At 37.7% G+C, this 15,762-nt stretch overlaps 1 protein-coding gene across 6 annotated transcripts in view; it reads right to left on the bottom strand.

The window, feature by feature from the left end:
• The window catches only part of CDK19 (cyclin dependent kinase 19), a 117,355-nt gene that overhangs the window by 14,687 nt on the left and 86,906 nt on the right, over positions 1 to 15,762 (bottom strand). For all 6 annotated transcript variants that reach the window (XM_014451769.2, XM_006084353.3, XM_014451774.2 and 3 more), the window contains 2 exons: positions 7,127 to 7,184; positions 1,785 to 1,916 (listed from right to left, as the gene is read on the bottom strand). In XM_014451769.2, coding sequence (XP_014307255.1) covers positions 1,785 to 1,916; positions 7,127 to 7,184 — 190 coding nt within the window. The remainder of the gene's footprint in view (positions 1 to 1,784; positions 1,917 to 7,126; positions 7,185 to 15,762) is intronic.

Below are 15,762 nucleotides of genomic sequence, written 5' to 3' on the forward strand. Positions count from 1 at the left end.
GCCCTATGGTCAAAGTCACTCACTGAGTAGAGTCAGGCGCTGATTTTAACTCCTCGTTCTTAGAACCACTCTATTCCTTCCATTTGCTTTTGGTAGTTCTTTCTTCACCCTTCACAGAACTGCCACTGTCAGTTGCTAACAGTGTGGCCTTGACACCTCTGAAACAGAGCTTTACTATGGGCTCAGCTGCCAGGGGAAGGGTCTACACTCTTCTAATTATCAAATACATACTGGTTTATCTCACAGTGCTAAGGTTACTCATGGGCTCTTTTACTCATTTAATAAAACCCTTCAGAAGTATTTATGAAGTATGACAATATGTTAGCACTGTGCTAGTGTAACAATCCCCGGACAAAGTATAAATGTGTTGTGGGTGTCTGAATTTTGCAAAAGTCAGATCTCCCAATGAATGAGGACATTATTTTTTTTTTAAATATATTTTATTGATTTTTTTACAGAGAGGAAGGGAGAGAGACAGAAAGCTAGAAACATCAATGAGAGAGAAACATCGATCAATAAAACCCTTCAGAAGTATTTATGAAGTATGACAATATGTTAGCACTGTGCTAGTGTAACAATCCCCGGACAGTCCCCAGACCGACGCTCTATCCACTGAGCCAAACCGGTTTCGGCAGAGGACATTATTATATTAAAATTTTTGTTTCCCTTTTTACGATGAATAGGTTAATTATCAGTCTAATCTTCCAAATGTAAAAACTTGCTTTGTATTTCTTTGGGTATCACCAAGTTTTTCATAAGCTTAACAGAAAGGATTGTGCTTACTAGTCTGTAAAAGGAAAATCTAAAGAAATATACTCCCTCCCTATCCTCTCTTTTAAAGAAATCTCTAGATTTGAGGAAGACTCCTCTTCTTAACTCCCTTGGTTTGCAGCTGGATTCTCTGAGAACAATATAGTGACCAGGTAGCAAAATCTCTGATGCTTCTGTTCTAAAGCCAACTTTAAATCCTACAGAGAGTATGTTTATAACAGATTTTCCTACTCAGTTGTTTCTTTTTTTACCTGGAGAGATGGCACAGCTAATCTACCCAGAGTCTGTCTATTTTCTACCTTAATGGAGAAACTGCCATTCTGATAACTGTAATGGCAAGAAAGATTAGTCATAGTTTCTTGCTTAGGAAAGACTGATTAACTTTTCCCCAGACAGAAGGGGGCTCCTCCAACACCCCACTACTCCTGTGTTTCTGTTTGTGAAGAAACAATTCTAAACCTCTCTCCAGTTCTTCTGACCAATAGTAGGCGAGTGCAAAATAAAATTTACATGTTATTATTTCCATAACAACTCAATGGACCAGATACCTCTATTCGCTGAAAGAAAATGCTTTCTTCTTTTAAAATAACCATTTTCTCCTATACAGTTAAAAATCCAAATCCAACAGATTGTAAAATCTAGGAGTATAGAAGACAACAGGACTTTCACAAAGAGACAGAAAATGGTTTTTAGCCGAAACCGGTTTGGCTCAGTGGATAGAGCGTCGGCTTGCGGACTGGAGGGTCCCGGGTTCGATTCCGGTCAAGGGCATGTACCTGGGTTGCGGCCACATCTCCAGTGGGAGATGTGCAGGAGGCAGCTGATCGATGTTTCTCTCTCATCGATGTTTCTAACTCTCTATCTCTCTCCCTTCCTCTCTGTAAAAAATCAATAAAATATATTAAAAAAAAAAAGAAAAGAAAATGGTTTTTACAAAGCAGTTTCATTATTATACCATTTGATATTTAGGATAATTCAATGCCAAGTAATTAAATCATTTTAGACTAACTTACCAATGGCTTTTGTATAATGCCTTGCACCAAGCAAAAGTTCTGGAGCCCGATACCAAAAAGTCACAACTACTGGATCCAAATCTGCTAGTGGCTTTAGAGGAGAATTGAATAATCTGGCAAAACCCATGTCCGCTAAAAAACAAAATAAATTAACGTGAAACTCAGTTTGGCATGATATTAAAAGCATACAAAGTTGATGACAATAGTTAGCACCCTTACACAGCAAGCCTTTTCCTCATTTTCAACCCGTGGTCTGTACCAGGCACCAGATCTCCCCTTCTGAGATAGATACTATTATTGTGATAGTATCTGATGAAGAAACTGAGGCTTAAAGATGCTCTGACTTGCCCAAGGTCACAGAACTACTAAGTACAGAATCAGAATGAGAACCAGGTCTGGTTTCAGATTCCTGTCTTTCAGAGACAGCCACAATAATATTCTTAGATTTTTAAATTGAAAGATCAAAATACAATTTGAAAGATAATCTAAGTTTCAATGATTAATTATGACTTCTGTAAGACTAAACATGGACTAAATCTTAGGTCAGTGTGTGCTAGAATCAGTTCTTTTGGACTCATGAGAGCTGACTGGTACATATCTAGTCTCAACTCTGAGTTCAGTGACATCATGTTGGTGCTTGAAATTGGCTGTGGTGAGAATATTTACATCATGGAAAACAGCAAATGCTACAAATTGGGGCTTCCCCCGCTAGAGAGCCAGTTTTGTACAGTGACCACTACATCACATACATGTTTCCAAAAACATGTAGAGAATGTATGAGATAATTTGTTGTAATTCATCATTTAACAAAGATCTGTATCAAAGCTAACTGATTTGACTATTAGAGGAGTACAAAAGCAGTGAAAAGAATATTTATTACTAAAGAAGGTCCTGGGGACCATCTAATTTTCTTAAGATTTCATAAACAACAAATACCTTACATCTAAAAAACACTTTAGAGTTTTACAAACCGTTTTCAGATACATCATATATCACTTCATTTAATCCTCATAAGAACACTGGTTTAATAAGTGTTTTGGTCCCTACTTCTGAGATAAAGAGTCTAAGGCCTGAAGCAGTTAAATGACTTGCCCATGGTCATAAAGATACTAAATAAAGATGCCAGTACTCAAACAAAAATCATATTATAATCTAGCAGCTACATTCTTAACCACTGATCTGACATCCAATAAATTATAATATTACAGTTATAATTGCATGTCACAAAGGCAAAATCACAAAAATTATAAACCTCTGTAATTTGAAATACATAATATACACAGTATATTTGTATTATAAGGGGCCCCAAAGTACTATAAAATGCACAATTAGTACATGAAATTTCAACTGCAAAGACTCATTTAATCTAAAACCAATGCTATGATATAACATACATTAAAACTTTAATTTACAGTGATATTATTTCTTGAGAGTTTGAATAATTTATAAGACTTTCTGGAAATGTTTTGAAGAAACCAGGTCTTAAAAAACAAAGCTGTCCAAGGAAGCCTGTGCTAAAGCCTACTCTTCCTTAACTAAATTTCCCTATAGCAAACAAAAATATTCAAACCATTCTACCAATATTATGCCTACTTCAAAGCACTGCTTTATAAATTTAACAGATGCTGCCTGTTGTTGATGGCAAAGTAATCTGATAGAATGCTGTTCCACCCACTGAGAAACATTTGTTTTGAAGTAAAGGCTAAAGCCAGTTTTCTCTCCCCTTGTTTTCTACTTCCTTAATTTTTTGTAAGCCACATCTATTCACTGTCAAATGAAAGACCAGAGGACACAATATACATTCCTGGAAACAATCTCTTCCTATTGTATGAACTTCAAAGAGTTTTATTTTTTTATTATTTTTTTACTACCAGATTGTAGATACAAAATAATTAGCCATGTACATGCAATAAACATTAATATTTCAATCAAAGGAGTTTTAAACCATTTTTCAAATACTTACTAATTTAGACAAAAGGTTACAAGCTTAAACATTACTAACAGTTATTTTCCTAAGATTAGATATGAAATTTCCAATTCAGTTGGCATCAGTAGTAAAATTCTGGTGTGGGTGCTAATAGTTGGTATAAAATTATAGAAAAACAGCAAAAGACATTGTCTACCACCAACGAGCTTACATGACAGTGAGATAACAAAATACAGAGGTTAAGTTCTGTAAGAAAAGGAACGTTGCTACTGGACTGTAAGTCTCTTGAAAGAAGAGCATAGGTCTCCATGGTTTTCTCTGGAACAGTGTTTGATAAACATTTGTACAAGTGAACTAAACTGAAAGTAGAACTTGAGCTGGGTGCTGAAGGAAGAATATTTGTGAACAGTAAAGAGGGCAATAAGTATTTTAGGTAAGGCCGGGCAAGTCTTTAGGTTGCTGAGGAAGGAAAGGCTCAGATACAGGGAAGGGCACAATGTGTTTCCATTTGACTACGCTTTTCTTTTTGGCCAAAAAGAACTGTATTATAGTGTTAAACATAGGAATCAGAGTATTACTAATTTTTTTTAAATAATGTGTTATTAAAATTTAAAGCAATTTATCAACTAGATTGTTTACTTGACCTTTTTTATTAACTTTTATCCTTAATCTTGGATAGAATTTCAATCCTAAAACTCTTAATGGTAAAGCTAGGATACAGAATTTTATGTTGGGAAACAGCAGAGCTATTTGGGAGCAGTAAGGAGGAAACGTGAAGTTTGGGTGACTGTGCTCAATGTGATGACAGGTACAAACAAGGGGAAGTATAAGAAGATGATGATGAATTTGGTTTGGGATAACGGAGTGTAGGTTGCCCATAGAAAACAAATAGAGATAAGAATTCACCTAAGATGAGAGAATGGAATCTTAGATCTAGATCGTTAGAATAATTCCCTAAAGAAGTAACTGTAGAAGAGGGAGGCCATGTCCAAAGCCAGTGCCCAGGGTGTCTTGAAACAAAAGGTTAATAGAAGAGGCAAAATGAACCAAATATAGAAGTAACAGCAAAAGTGGTATATAGAAAAACAGAATTATATGATGCCATATAGAACAAGAAAAAGTCTCCAGGCCAAACTGGTTAGGAGAACAAATAGCTAAGGCAGTAAAGGAAAGCGGTGACTAGATTTGGTAAGACAAAGTTCAAAGGTGTCTTTTTAGAGAGCAGTTTCAATTGAGGAATGGAATTAAGAGGCCAGATTATAACAAATCAGCTTTAGTGGAACCAATGGGTGAATATGTGTTCTAGAAGTAAAGGAACAAGGTGGGGGGAAGGGGACACAGAACAAATGGTACAGAAAACAAAATGGATAGGACAAGATTTATTTTTAAAGTTGGGAAGAGGACCGTGAATGTTTAAAGGTGAAGAGGAGAAACTTGAGAAGGGGAGACTGGAGATCCCATAATCTAAGGAGCTGAAGGATAGCAGGAAGATTATTGAAGCTAAGAAGGGCACTAGATGGGCCTTTGGAGGGAAGAGTCATTCCTTCTCTGACAGTTTCAAAGGCAGGGCTGTGCTGACAAAAAGTGGTTGATGAGGTCACACCAGGTAGCTCTGCTGTCACTAGGCAGCAATGTTGGTAGGGAAAGAGACTCTGGACTTGGAATTCGAAGTCCTTCCTTTGAAAGGCTGAACAAGCTACAACCCCTTAAATCCAGCTCTCCTTAGCTACAATATCTGCCATACAGAGTGGTTGTATAAAATAACGAAATAACTAACATATGAAAGTATCTCTCAATCTGGATAGTAAACTGTTTATTTTACTGTCTCTCACGGGAAAGAACCATTCTTTATCTCCACTTTCACCAATGTCTAGCAAGAGTAGGTACTCAATACATGCCTATAAGAAAAAAAACCTTAAGAGTGAGGGAGAAACAAGTGAGGAGTGGTGCAAAGGTGATGGGGCAGGAAGGAGAAGGGGAAAGGGAAGGAAAGCAGTGACCTGGTTCTTAATTAATATCAACAAAACTAAATGACTGAATCTCAGAAATCTCAGAATAGAGGTTTAAAGAAAGGGAAGTTGGTTTAGAACAACTTCTTCAGGGCCTGGGCTGATGTATTAACTGAAGAAGTAGAAGACCAAGCAGCAGGGGTGGCTCAGGTGAAGTGGAACAGAATGAATTTGTAGTAGGTTAAGTTAGCATAACTTTGCACCACCCCTATCATGATATAGTCTAATAGCAAAGACAACAGGTTGATGAAACAAAATTTATTTTGAAATCCTTCTAAAAAGCACTGAACATTCAATAAACATAATTTCTAGTAAAAAAAATTAAAATAAAGCATTTCTTAGCTAATTTTCTACCCAAATATTGTCAGGTATAAATGAATCCTTCAGGGTTGAAAAGGAAATTTTAATATACAGATAAGACTCTTTTCAGTGCCTTAATCTAAGATTAGCAAGTAAGAGGGTCTATAAACTTATATATTCATTTGGAAAAGATATGTTGGTACCTGGCACAGGACATACATGGGGCAGGGGAAAGATATCTGTGAAGCTCTATATGTATTAGGTGAGAGTGGGAGGGATGTATTTAAGGAAAGAACATTTGGTAAAGCTGAGACAAAAGTAACATTTTGGGGGATTATGTTTAGGGTGACTGTGCAGGACAGTAACAGTGACATAAACACATGCTAGGGATTTTTTTTTTTAATATATTTTATTGATTCTTTACAGAGAGGAAGGGAGAGGGAGAGAGAGTTAGAAACATCGATGAGAGAGAAACATCGATTCAGCTGCCTCCTGCACACCCCCTACTGGGGATGTGCCCACAACCAAGGTACATGCCCTTGACCGGAATCGAACCTGGGACCTTTCAGTCCGAAGGCCGATGCTCTATCCACTGAGCCAAACCGGTTAGGGCTTTTTTTTTTTTTTTTTAGCATGCTAGGGATTTTGATTGGGAATGAATTTTTGTGGGCGTGCTTGCCTCAGTTTAGAATTATGAAACCTTGTTTTGGGAATAAACCTGAGGGGTTTTATTAATATATATTTTTACTGATTTCAGAAAGGGAGGGAGAGAGAGAGAAAAACATCAATGATAGAGAAAATCATCGATCAGTTGCCTCCTGCATGTCCCCTACTGGGGATTGAGCCTGCAACCCAGGCATATGCCCTTGACCGGAATCGAACCTGGGATCCTTCAGTCCACAGGCCAACGCTCTATCCACTGAGCCAAACAGGCTAGGGCAACCTGAGGGGTTTTATAAACTATCTATCTATATTTCCTAATATCTTTTCTAAAAATATGAGAAAGTAATTTTTAAGTTAACTACTTAAATAAGAGTATTAAAAAGGGAAATCATCTTTGCAGTCACTCAGTTTCTTAATAAATTATTTTAGAAATAATTACCTACCTATTTTGACTCTCCCCCTCTCAGGACCTTCTCCCATTACTAGGATATTTGCTGGTTTCTAGAAATAAAAATAGAGCATTCAAATTACTATGCTAATTCTTTTGACATGCTCTAAAATGGAAAAAAGTTCTTATAATGTGAAAAAGTTCTTATAATATTCTGTATTTTCAACATAACTATAATCAAATATTAAGTACCTTCTACATAGTTAAAGCATTTGACATTTTTAAAGTTAGTCAGCCCTAACTTTCCATAAACAACCTTGCTATGGAAATATCTTATTTTCAAAATTATATCATACAAATAATTACAAATGAATTAAAGCTGTCATTTCTATTTGTCCCACAGAAATAATAAGTAATAATAATGTAAAAACCTGTACAAATTATAACTGCTTGCTGCCCACAACAGTTTTTGTGGTTGAAAAATTTATATAAAATTTCAAACCTCAACATATCACATGGAATATTCCTTGCTAAATATTTCTAAACTACTGTAAGAAAATATGATCAACATTCAACAGATTCCATTAAAATTCATACATGGCTTCAGCTATAGTTCATGCAAAAGTGAGAAATTCAAAATATAATTTCAAGATGTAAGAAAATAAACACCGAGGCTAATACAAAGCTACATAAAGAAAAGAGTAGGCTGCAAATGTATCCACCATCTGTTAAGTCGTCCTCATCTGTAGACATCTGGAAACAGAAACTCCTAAGATAGGGCTTTAGACCAGTGATGGCGAACCTATGACACGCATGTCAGAGGTGACATGCGAACTCATTTTTTTGGTTGATTTTTCTTTGTTAAATGGCATTTAAATATATAAAATAAATATCAAAAATATAAGTCTTTGTTTTACTATGGCTGCAAATATCAAAAAATTTCTATATGTGACACAGCACCAGAGTTAAGTTAGGGTTTTTCAAAATGCTGACAAGCCGAGCTCAAAAGGTTTGCCATCACTGCTTTAGACAATAAGTCTCCTCTGTAAACTCCATTTCCAAGGTCTTCTCAGTGAAATGGAGGAGTTACAGAGGTGAGTAACATCTTAAAAAAGAAATTAAAATTAGCAGGACTTTCTGACTAGCTGAAGTCAGAAAATTAAGAAAAAGGTTGATAAAGACTGCACCAAGATTTTGAGTTGATCTGACTGGGAAGAATGATGGTGCCTTTATTTTGGAAAAGTTATGAGAATTACTGGTTTGGGAGTGGGAACAACAAAGAGAAGGAGATGACATATTGAGTTTGAGGAAGGTGAGATGCCTAAGTCAGACTAGCCAGGGTAGTGAAAATAGGAAGATTTGGATTTGAAAGTTATTGTCACTAGAGTGTGATAACTGAAGACAAGAGACAAGATTGGTTTACCATAGCAGGAAGAGAAAAATAGCATCAGACAAAAACAGAACGTTCAAAATTCAAGCTTGACAACTATTTATCAAAGATCCGTTATGTATAAAACATTGTATTGGAGACTTTCAGAAAACTTCTTGACTCAAGGAGCTTAAAATCTAGTAAGAGAAGACAAAGAGACAGCTTTTTAGAACACAACATATTATGAAAAGTACCAAAACAGCAAAATAAAATGTCAGGAATGAATGATTCTTCTCAATGAATATTAGTCTTTAGCAAGGAGATGGCTTTAGGTGACTAGGGATGACTAAAATTTTGATAAGCATAAACAAAAGAATGACTTTTCAGGCTCAGGACACCCTATAAGCAAGGGTGTGGTCACATAAAATCACAGATATGGCATACTGAAAGAACCTAAAGTGTTTTAATATGACTAGAGCATAGAATGCTCAATGTTGGAAATAAAATGCCACATTAAATAAACTGGAATTTAGCCCAGCCGGTGTGGCTCTGGGGTTGAGCGTTGACCTATGAACCAGGAGGGCACGGTTCGATTCCTGGTCTAGCCATATGCCCAGGTTGCACGCTCGATCCCTGGTGTGGGACATGCAGAAGGCAGCTGATTGATGACTCACTCTCATCATTGAGGTTTCTATCTCTCTCTTCCGCTTTCTTCCTCTCTGGGATAAAAAATATATGAAAAAAGAAAAAAGAAACTGGAATTTATTCTATAGACTATGCCAGGGGTGGGCAACCCCTGGCACGCGTGCCAAACATGGCACACCAGTAACTTTTGCTGGCACGCGAAACCCTCTCTTATAATCTTCCATTTACAATTTTTTCCTTAATAACGACTTTTTTATTTTTCAGATAAATTCAGTGTAGGTGCATCTTAGATAAATAATTTTACATAACAAGTTATCTTAAAGACCATAGACATGGATTGACGAGAGGGGAAGAGCAATTTCTATGCCTCTGTCTTAACTCTCCCTGCCTTCCTAGATCTGACCAGTGTTTTAGTTTCATCCACATACGCTTGTGAATCTTTGTTCTCAGTGATGAATTTTGTTAAGTCTCCTAATAGGAGTAGCCTGACGGATGAAAGTAGTAGCTCGTGCATATCTCTGAAGGTCACGAAATATAAACCTGATGTAAAATCTCTGTCATCAGTGATGCAGCAGCAAAAGTCCCACTGATAATATCAAACGGAGTCATAAAGTTTTCTGTCGGACTATCAGTGTACATGTATACATTTAAAAATAAATGTATTTTTCATCATCATATACTGTGTTTTTGTCGCTAGAATGAATTTTATTATTTCTTCAAGGTTCTTCACATACGTACACCTTAAGATATATCAAGTAGGCGTAACATGTTCTCAAAAAATTAGGGTTGGCACGCAGAACAATTTTGAGTCAGAGATTTTGCTGGTTTTGGCACGCACTCACAAAAAGGTTGACCACCCCTGGGCTAAGCAAAGACAGATTAGTGAGGTAATCAGATTTATATTTAGGAAAAAACTCTGATAGCAATACAAAGAATGAATTGGAAGGAATGGATAAACCACAAAGTACAGACAGAGAGACAAGTCGGAAGTGGGCTATAATAGTCTGCAGTGGTTGGCAAACTGCGGCTCACGAGCCACATGCAGCTCTTTGGCCCCTTGAGTGTGGCTCTTCCACAAAATACCGACTTCTGCGCATGGGCCACGAAGTTTCAATCGCACTGTACGTGTGTGCCCGCACGTGGTATTTTGTGGAAGAGCCACACTCAAGGGGCCAAAGAGTCGCATGTGGCTCGGGAGCCGCAGTTTGCTGACCACGGGTCTAGGGAAAAGTAAGGGCACCCTAACTTGTGACAATGGTCATGGAGGAACAACTCAGAGCATTTAAGGTAAAAGGTAAATACTTGGCATGGCTTTTTTACACCACTTTCTCCTGCTCCACAGTCATCTATTCAGCAAGTATTGACTGAGCACATACTAAGTATCAGGAGGTGGTTTAGATGCTAGAGATACAGCAGTAAACAAAACCAGGAAAAATCCTTTTCCTCACGAAGCTTACATTCTAATGGGAAAAGAAAGGCAATAAACAAATGTACAGTGCATCAGATATCGGTAAGTACTGTGGAAAAAAAACAAAACAAGGAGAATACAAGAAGTTTCCACACCTGGTATTATGGCTGACTAAATGCTCTAGGGGACCGTTATTACAGAAAAAACATATGCCACATAAGAAACATTCCTTGAAGGATCCCTGATCTCACAAGAGGTCTACAGTCTCATGCCTCAGCCCAAATAATGTATCCTTGTGGTTGGAGAGTGACAAAAGGCGGGATGGGCCTGAAAGCGATGCCAATAACAAACACTGAAACTTGGGCTACCTACAAAGTGAGGAAGCTAAGCTGCTACCCCTCAATCAGCCGAGACTCTCAAGGGGACTAACGTAAACCAAATTGCTAAAAGAAAGCTGGATCAGCTAAGTATTGTCAGACAAAATAGCTTAAAGACAAAAATATTACTAGGTGTAAAGATGGTAACTATGTAATACAAGGTTCAATTCACCAGGAAGAAGCAACACTCCTAACTTGTGATGTAATTGAAAAAATATACATAGTGAAAATTGATATAACTTCAGAGAGGGAAAAGACCAATGACACCATATTTTTCTCAATTACTGGTATGTCAAGCAGACAAAAGATTGGTAAGGTTCAGACTACCCAAAGGACACAATTAGCAACGTTGATTTAGCAGTGATATGCACATCATCTTACCCATTAATTGGAGAGTACATATTTTTCTCAAGCACACATGAATATTTACAAATACTGATCATGTACTAACAGGTCTCAAGAAATTTCAAGGAACTGTCATCAAACAAGCTATGTTCTCTGATCACAATGCAATTACATTAAGTCAATTATGAAAGTATAAATTAAAAATTCCATATATTTGGAAATTTAAAAATATTTCTAAATTGCCCTGACCAGTGTAGCTCAGTTGGCTGGGCATCATCCTGTGCACCAAAAGGTTGCTGGTTAGATTCCTGGTGAGGACACATAACCAGGTTATGGGCTCAATCCCTGGTAGGAGGCGTGCAAAAGGCAGCAGACTGATGTTCTGCTCTCACGTCGATGTTCCTCTTTCTCTTTTCCTCTCCCTTCCTCTCTCTCTAAAAATCAATTTAAAAAAATATTTTTTAAATATTCCTAAATCACTTAGAGGTAAAAGGAGAAACTATGAAGAAGTTAAAAATACTCAGAAATGTAATAATGAAAGTACAACCTATCAAAACCATAGAATGCAGCTAATGCTGTACATACAAGGGAAATTTATAGCCTTAAATATTTATGTTAGAAAGGGAGGAACCATGAAAATAATTATGTGCCCAAGTTAAAAAAAAAAGAAAAGCTCAAAAGAATAAACAAAAATAACGTAGGAATAAAAAAGATAAAGTTAAGGGTAGAAATCTATGAATAGGGAGAATTTATGAAGACTCTAGGACAGTGGTTCTCAACCTTCTGGCCCTTCAAATACAGTTCCTCATGTTGTGACCCAATCATAAAATTATTTTCGTTGCTACTTCATAACTGTAATGTTGCTACTGTTATGAATCGTAATGTAAATATCTGATATGCAGGATGGTCTTAGGTGACCCCTGTGAAAGGGTCGTTCGACCGCCAAAGGGGTCGCGACCCACAGGTTGAGAACTGCTGCTCTAGGACAACCAGAGCAAGAGGAGAGAAGGTACAAATAAACAACATTACAAATTGCAAATAGGAACATAACTATAAACTCAGTGTAGGTTACAAAGATAAAAGAGGAATATGAAGAACTTTATATCTATTAATTTTAAAATATACACAAAATAGACAAAGTCAAGAAAATGTAACCTACAAATTGACTCAAAATCAATTAGAAAACCTGAAAGTGCTGAATAAATTGAAACTGTAGTTAAAAAATCTTCCTGCCAAGAAAACACCAGACCCAAGTTGATCAAAGAGGCAAGTTTTCCAAATTTTCAATGTACAGATTGTTTTAATTTTATTCAAACATTTTCAGAGAATAGAAAAAGAGAGAATGCTCCCAACACATCCTAGAAGGCCAGTATAACCTTGACAACAAAACCAGATAACGTATGAGAAGAAAAAAATTTTAGGCCAACCTCACTCGTGAGTATAGATGCAAAATTATTAAACAAAATATTATTAAGCCAAATCCAGAGATAGGAATGCCAGGATGGCTTAACATTAAGAAAATCTATATAAGCCATCACCATATTAACAGATTTAAGATAATTATCTTGATAGTGGCTAAAAAATAGACAATTACCTTGAGAGAGTGAAAAAGCACTTGATAAAATTTAACACCCATTCATAATAAACACTCCTATCAAGTTAGACTAAAAAAAAACTTCCTTCATCCAATAATGGGTATCAAAAACTAAGAAAGAAACAATGAAAGCATTCCCTTTAATATCAACTAAAATCAACATTTTATTATAAGCCCAGTGCTATAAAACAATAATTAAAGGTATATGTATAGACTGGAGAGGCAGAAACAAAACTATTTTTATTTAGAGATGACATAATTATCTACATAGAAAATCCAAAGTATTTACAAACACATTAGCAATAGTAACAGAGTTTAGTAGGATGTCTGGCTAACAGAGCAATATGAAAAAGTCAACTGTATTTTTATATGCCAGGGGGGAAAAAAAGCTGGGAAATATAATTTTACAATTTTTCTACAGCAACAAAATAACTATAAGGTGCCTAGGAATAAAAATAGCAAAAGATGTACAAGATCTTTATACAGAATATCTTGAAACCTTACATTAAATGACATTAAGAAGTCCTAAATAAAAAGACTGGGGGCACATCTCCAGTAGGAGGTGTGCAGGAGGCAGCTGATAGATGTTTCTAACTATCTCTCTCCCTTCCTCTCTGTAAAAAATCAATAAAATATATATATTTTTTAAAATGGGTCAATGGGAGAAAAAAGGGGATATATGTAATACTTTTACAATAAAGATTAAAAAATTAAAAATAAATTAAATAATTATTTTTTTAATCCTCAAAGGAGGATATTTTTCCATTGATTTTTAGGGAGAGTGGAAGAGAGAGGAAAGACACAGAGAAACTCGATGTGAGAGAAACACATCAATTGGTTGCTTCCTGCATGTGCCCTGACAAGGGCCCAGGAGCCTGCAACTGAGGTACGTGCCCTTGATCGGAATCAAATCCGGGACCCTTAGGTCCACAAGCCCCCGCTCTATCCACTGAGCCAAACCAGCTAGGGCAGGGTCACTTTTCTTAATGTATTACTTGGCCTCTTAGTTGGCCACTTACTGAGCCAAACCAGCTAGGGCTAAAAGAAAATTAAAAAAATAATAAAATAATATAAAAGAAGTCCTAAATAAATTTATAGATAAGAAGACTCAACACAGGGTCTCAGAAAATAGGTTTACAATTGTGAGTATGCAAAACAGTTTGCTTATTAATTATTGTATTATTTTCCATATGAACAAATGTAAACCTACTTTTGCCCACCCCTGTACAGTAAAGACACCAATTCTCCCCATACTTATATGTAAATTCAATGCAACATCAATCAAAATCTCAACCAGGTTTTTTATTGTGGAACTTGAAAAGCTGGTTTAAAAATGTATGCAGAAGAGCAAAGAGCTAAGAATAGCCAAGATACTGTGAAAGTAGACAGTGTGATACTTTGTACAGCAACAGACAAAATGATCAATGGGACAGGACAGAGTATCTAGATGGAACCAAGATAGTGAGAGAAGAGGAAATTCAGATCAGTAGAGAAAGGAGAACTATTCAATAAATGGTGCTGACACAACAGGTTATCCAAATGGAGAAAATAAATGAATCCTCACCTTATACCATATATGCATAAATTTCAGGTAGATTAAGGATTTAAATTTGAAAAGCAAAACTTTAAAACTTTTTCGGGAAAAAAATCTTTCTGATCCTGAGGTAGGGAAGAATTTCTTAAACACATTACAAAAAATAACAATAAAAAAAAGACTGATAAATTTGGCTATTAAAGTAACTTCTCTCTTGGCTGTTATGACTCAGAGCATCATCCCGTACATCAAAAGGGGGCAATTCAATTCCTGGTTGGAGCAGGTATGGGAGGCAATGGATTGATTTTTCTCTCTCATATCAATGTTTCTCCCTCTCTCGCTAAAATTAATTTTAAAAACTGTCTTTAAAAATAAATAAAAATAACTTCCAATCACCTACACTAATAAAAGACAAACATGCAAATTGACAGTACCTTCGCTACGCCAGAAGCCACGCCCACCAGCCAATCAGAGCGACTATATCAAATTAACCCAACCAAGATGGCGGCTGGCAGCCGCGGAGCGGGAGCAAGCATGAGGCTTGATTGCCCCAATGATGGAGGAAGCCAAGCTTCCCGGCTCTGAGCTCCACTCAAAGCAACAAAGTTTCAATTATAGAAGGTAAATATACCCCAGAATAAAAAAAAGAAAAAGAAAAAAAGGAGAGGCTGGGAGCTTCTATTGTCGCTGGGGGGGCTTGGCCAGCCTGAAAACGGCCCTCAGCCACTCACCCAGACTGGCCAGGCACCCCAGTGTGGACCCCCCACCCTAAAGGTGTGGCCAGCCTGAAAACAGCCATCAGCCCCTCTCCCAGGCTGGCCAAACCTCCATGGGCTGAGGGTCCCGACTAGGGGGGGCTTGACCAGCCTGCAAACAACCATCAGCCCCTCACCCAGGCTGGCCAGGCACCCCAGTGGGGACTCCCACCCTGAAGGGAGTGTGACCAGCTGCAAACAGCCATCAGCTCCTCACCGAGGCTGGCCAGGAACCCCAGCGGGACCCCCACCCTGATCCAGGACACCCTTCAGGGCAAACCAGCCGGCCCCCACCCATGCACCAGGCCTCTATCCTATATAATAAAAGGGTAATATGCAAACTGACCCTAACAGCAGAACGACTGGGAATGACTGGTCACTATGACACACACTGACCACCAGGGGGCAGACGCTCAATGCAGGAGCTGCCCCCTCGTGGTCAGTGCGCTCCCACAGGGATGCTCTGCTCAGCCACAAGCCAGGCTGACGGCTGCCAGTACAGCACTGGTGGTGGGAGCCTCTCCCGCCTCCTCAGCAGCGCTAAGGATGTCCGACTGCAGCTTAGGCCTGCTCCCCGCTGGCAAGTGGACATCCCCCGATGCTGCCAGGCTGCCAGAGGGATGTCTGACTGCCAGCTTGGGCTCGATCCCCCAGGAAGCGGCTT

This window comes from Myotis lucifugus, unplaced genomic scaffold (assembly GCF_000147115.1).
Source record: "Myotis lucifugus unplaced genomic scaffold, Myoluc2.0 scaffold_11, whole genome shotgun sequence".
NCBI classification, from domain to species: domain Eukaryota; kingdom Metazoa; phylum Chordata; class Mammalia; order Chiroptera; family Vespertilionidae; genus Myotis; species Myotis lucifugus.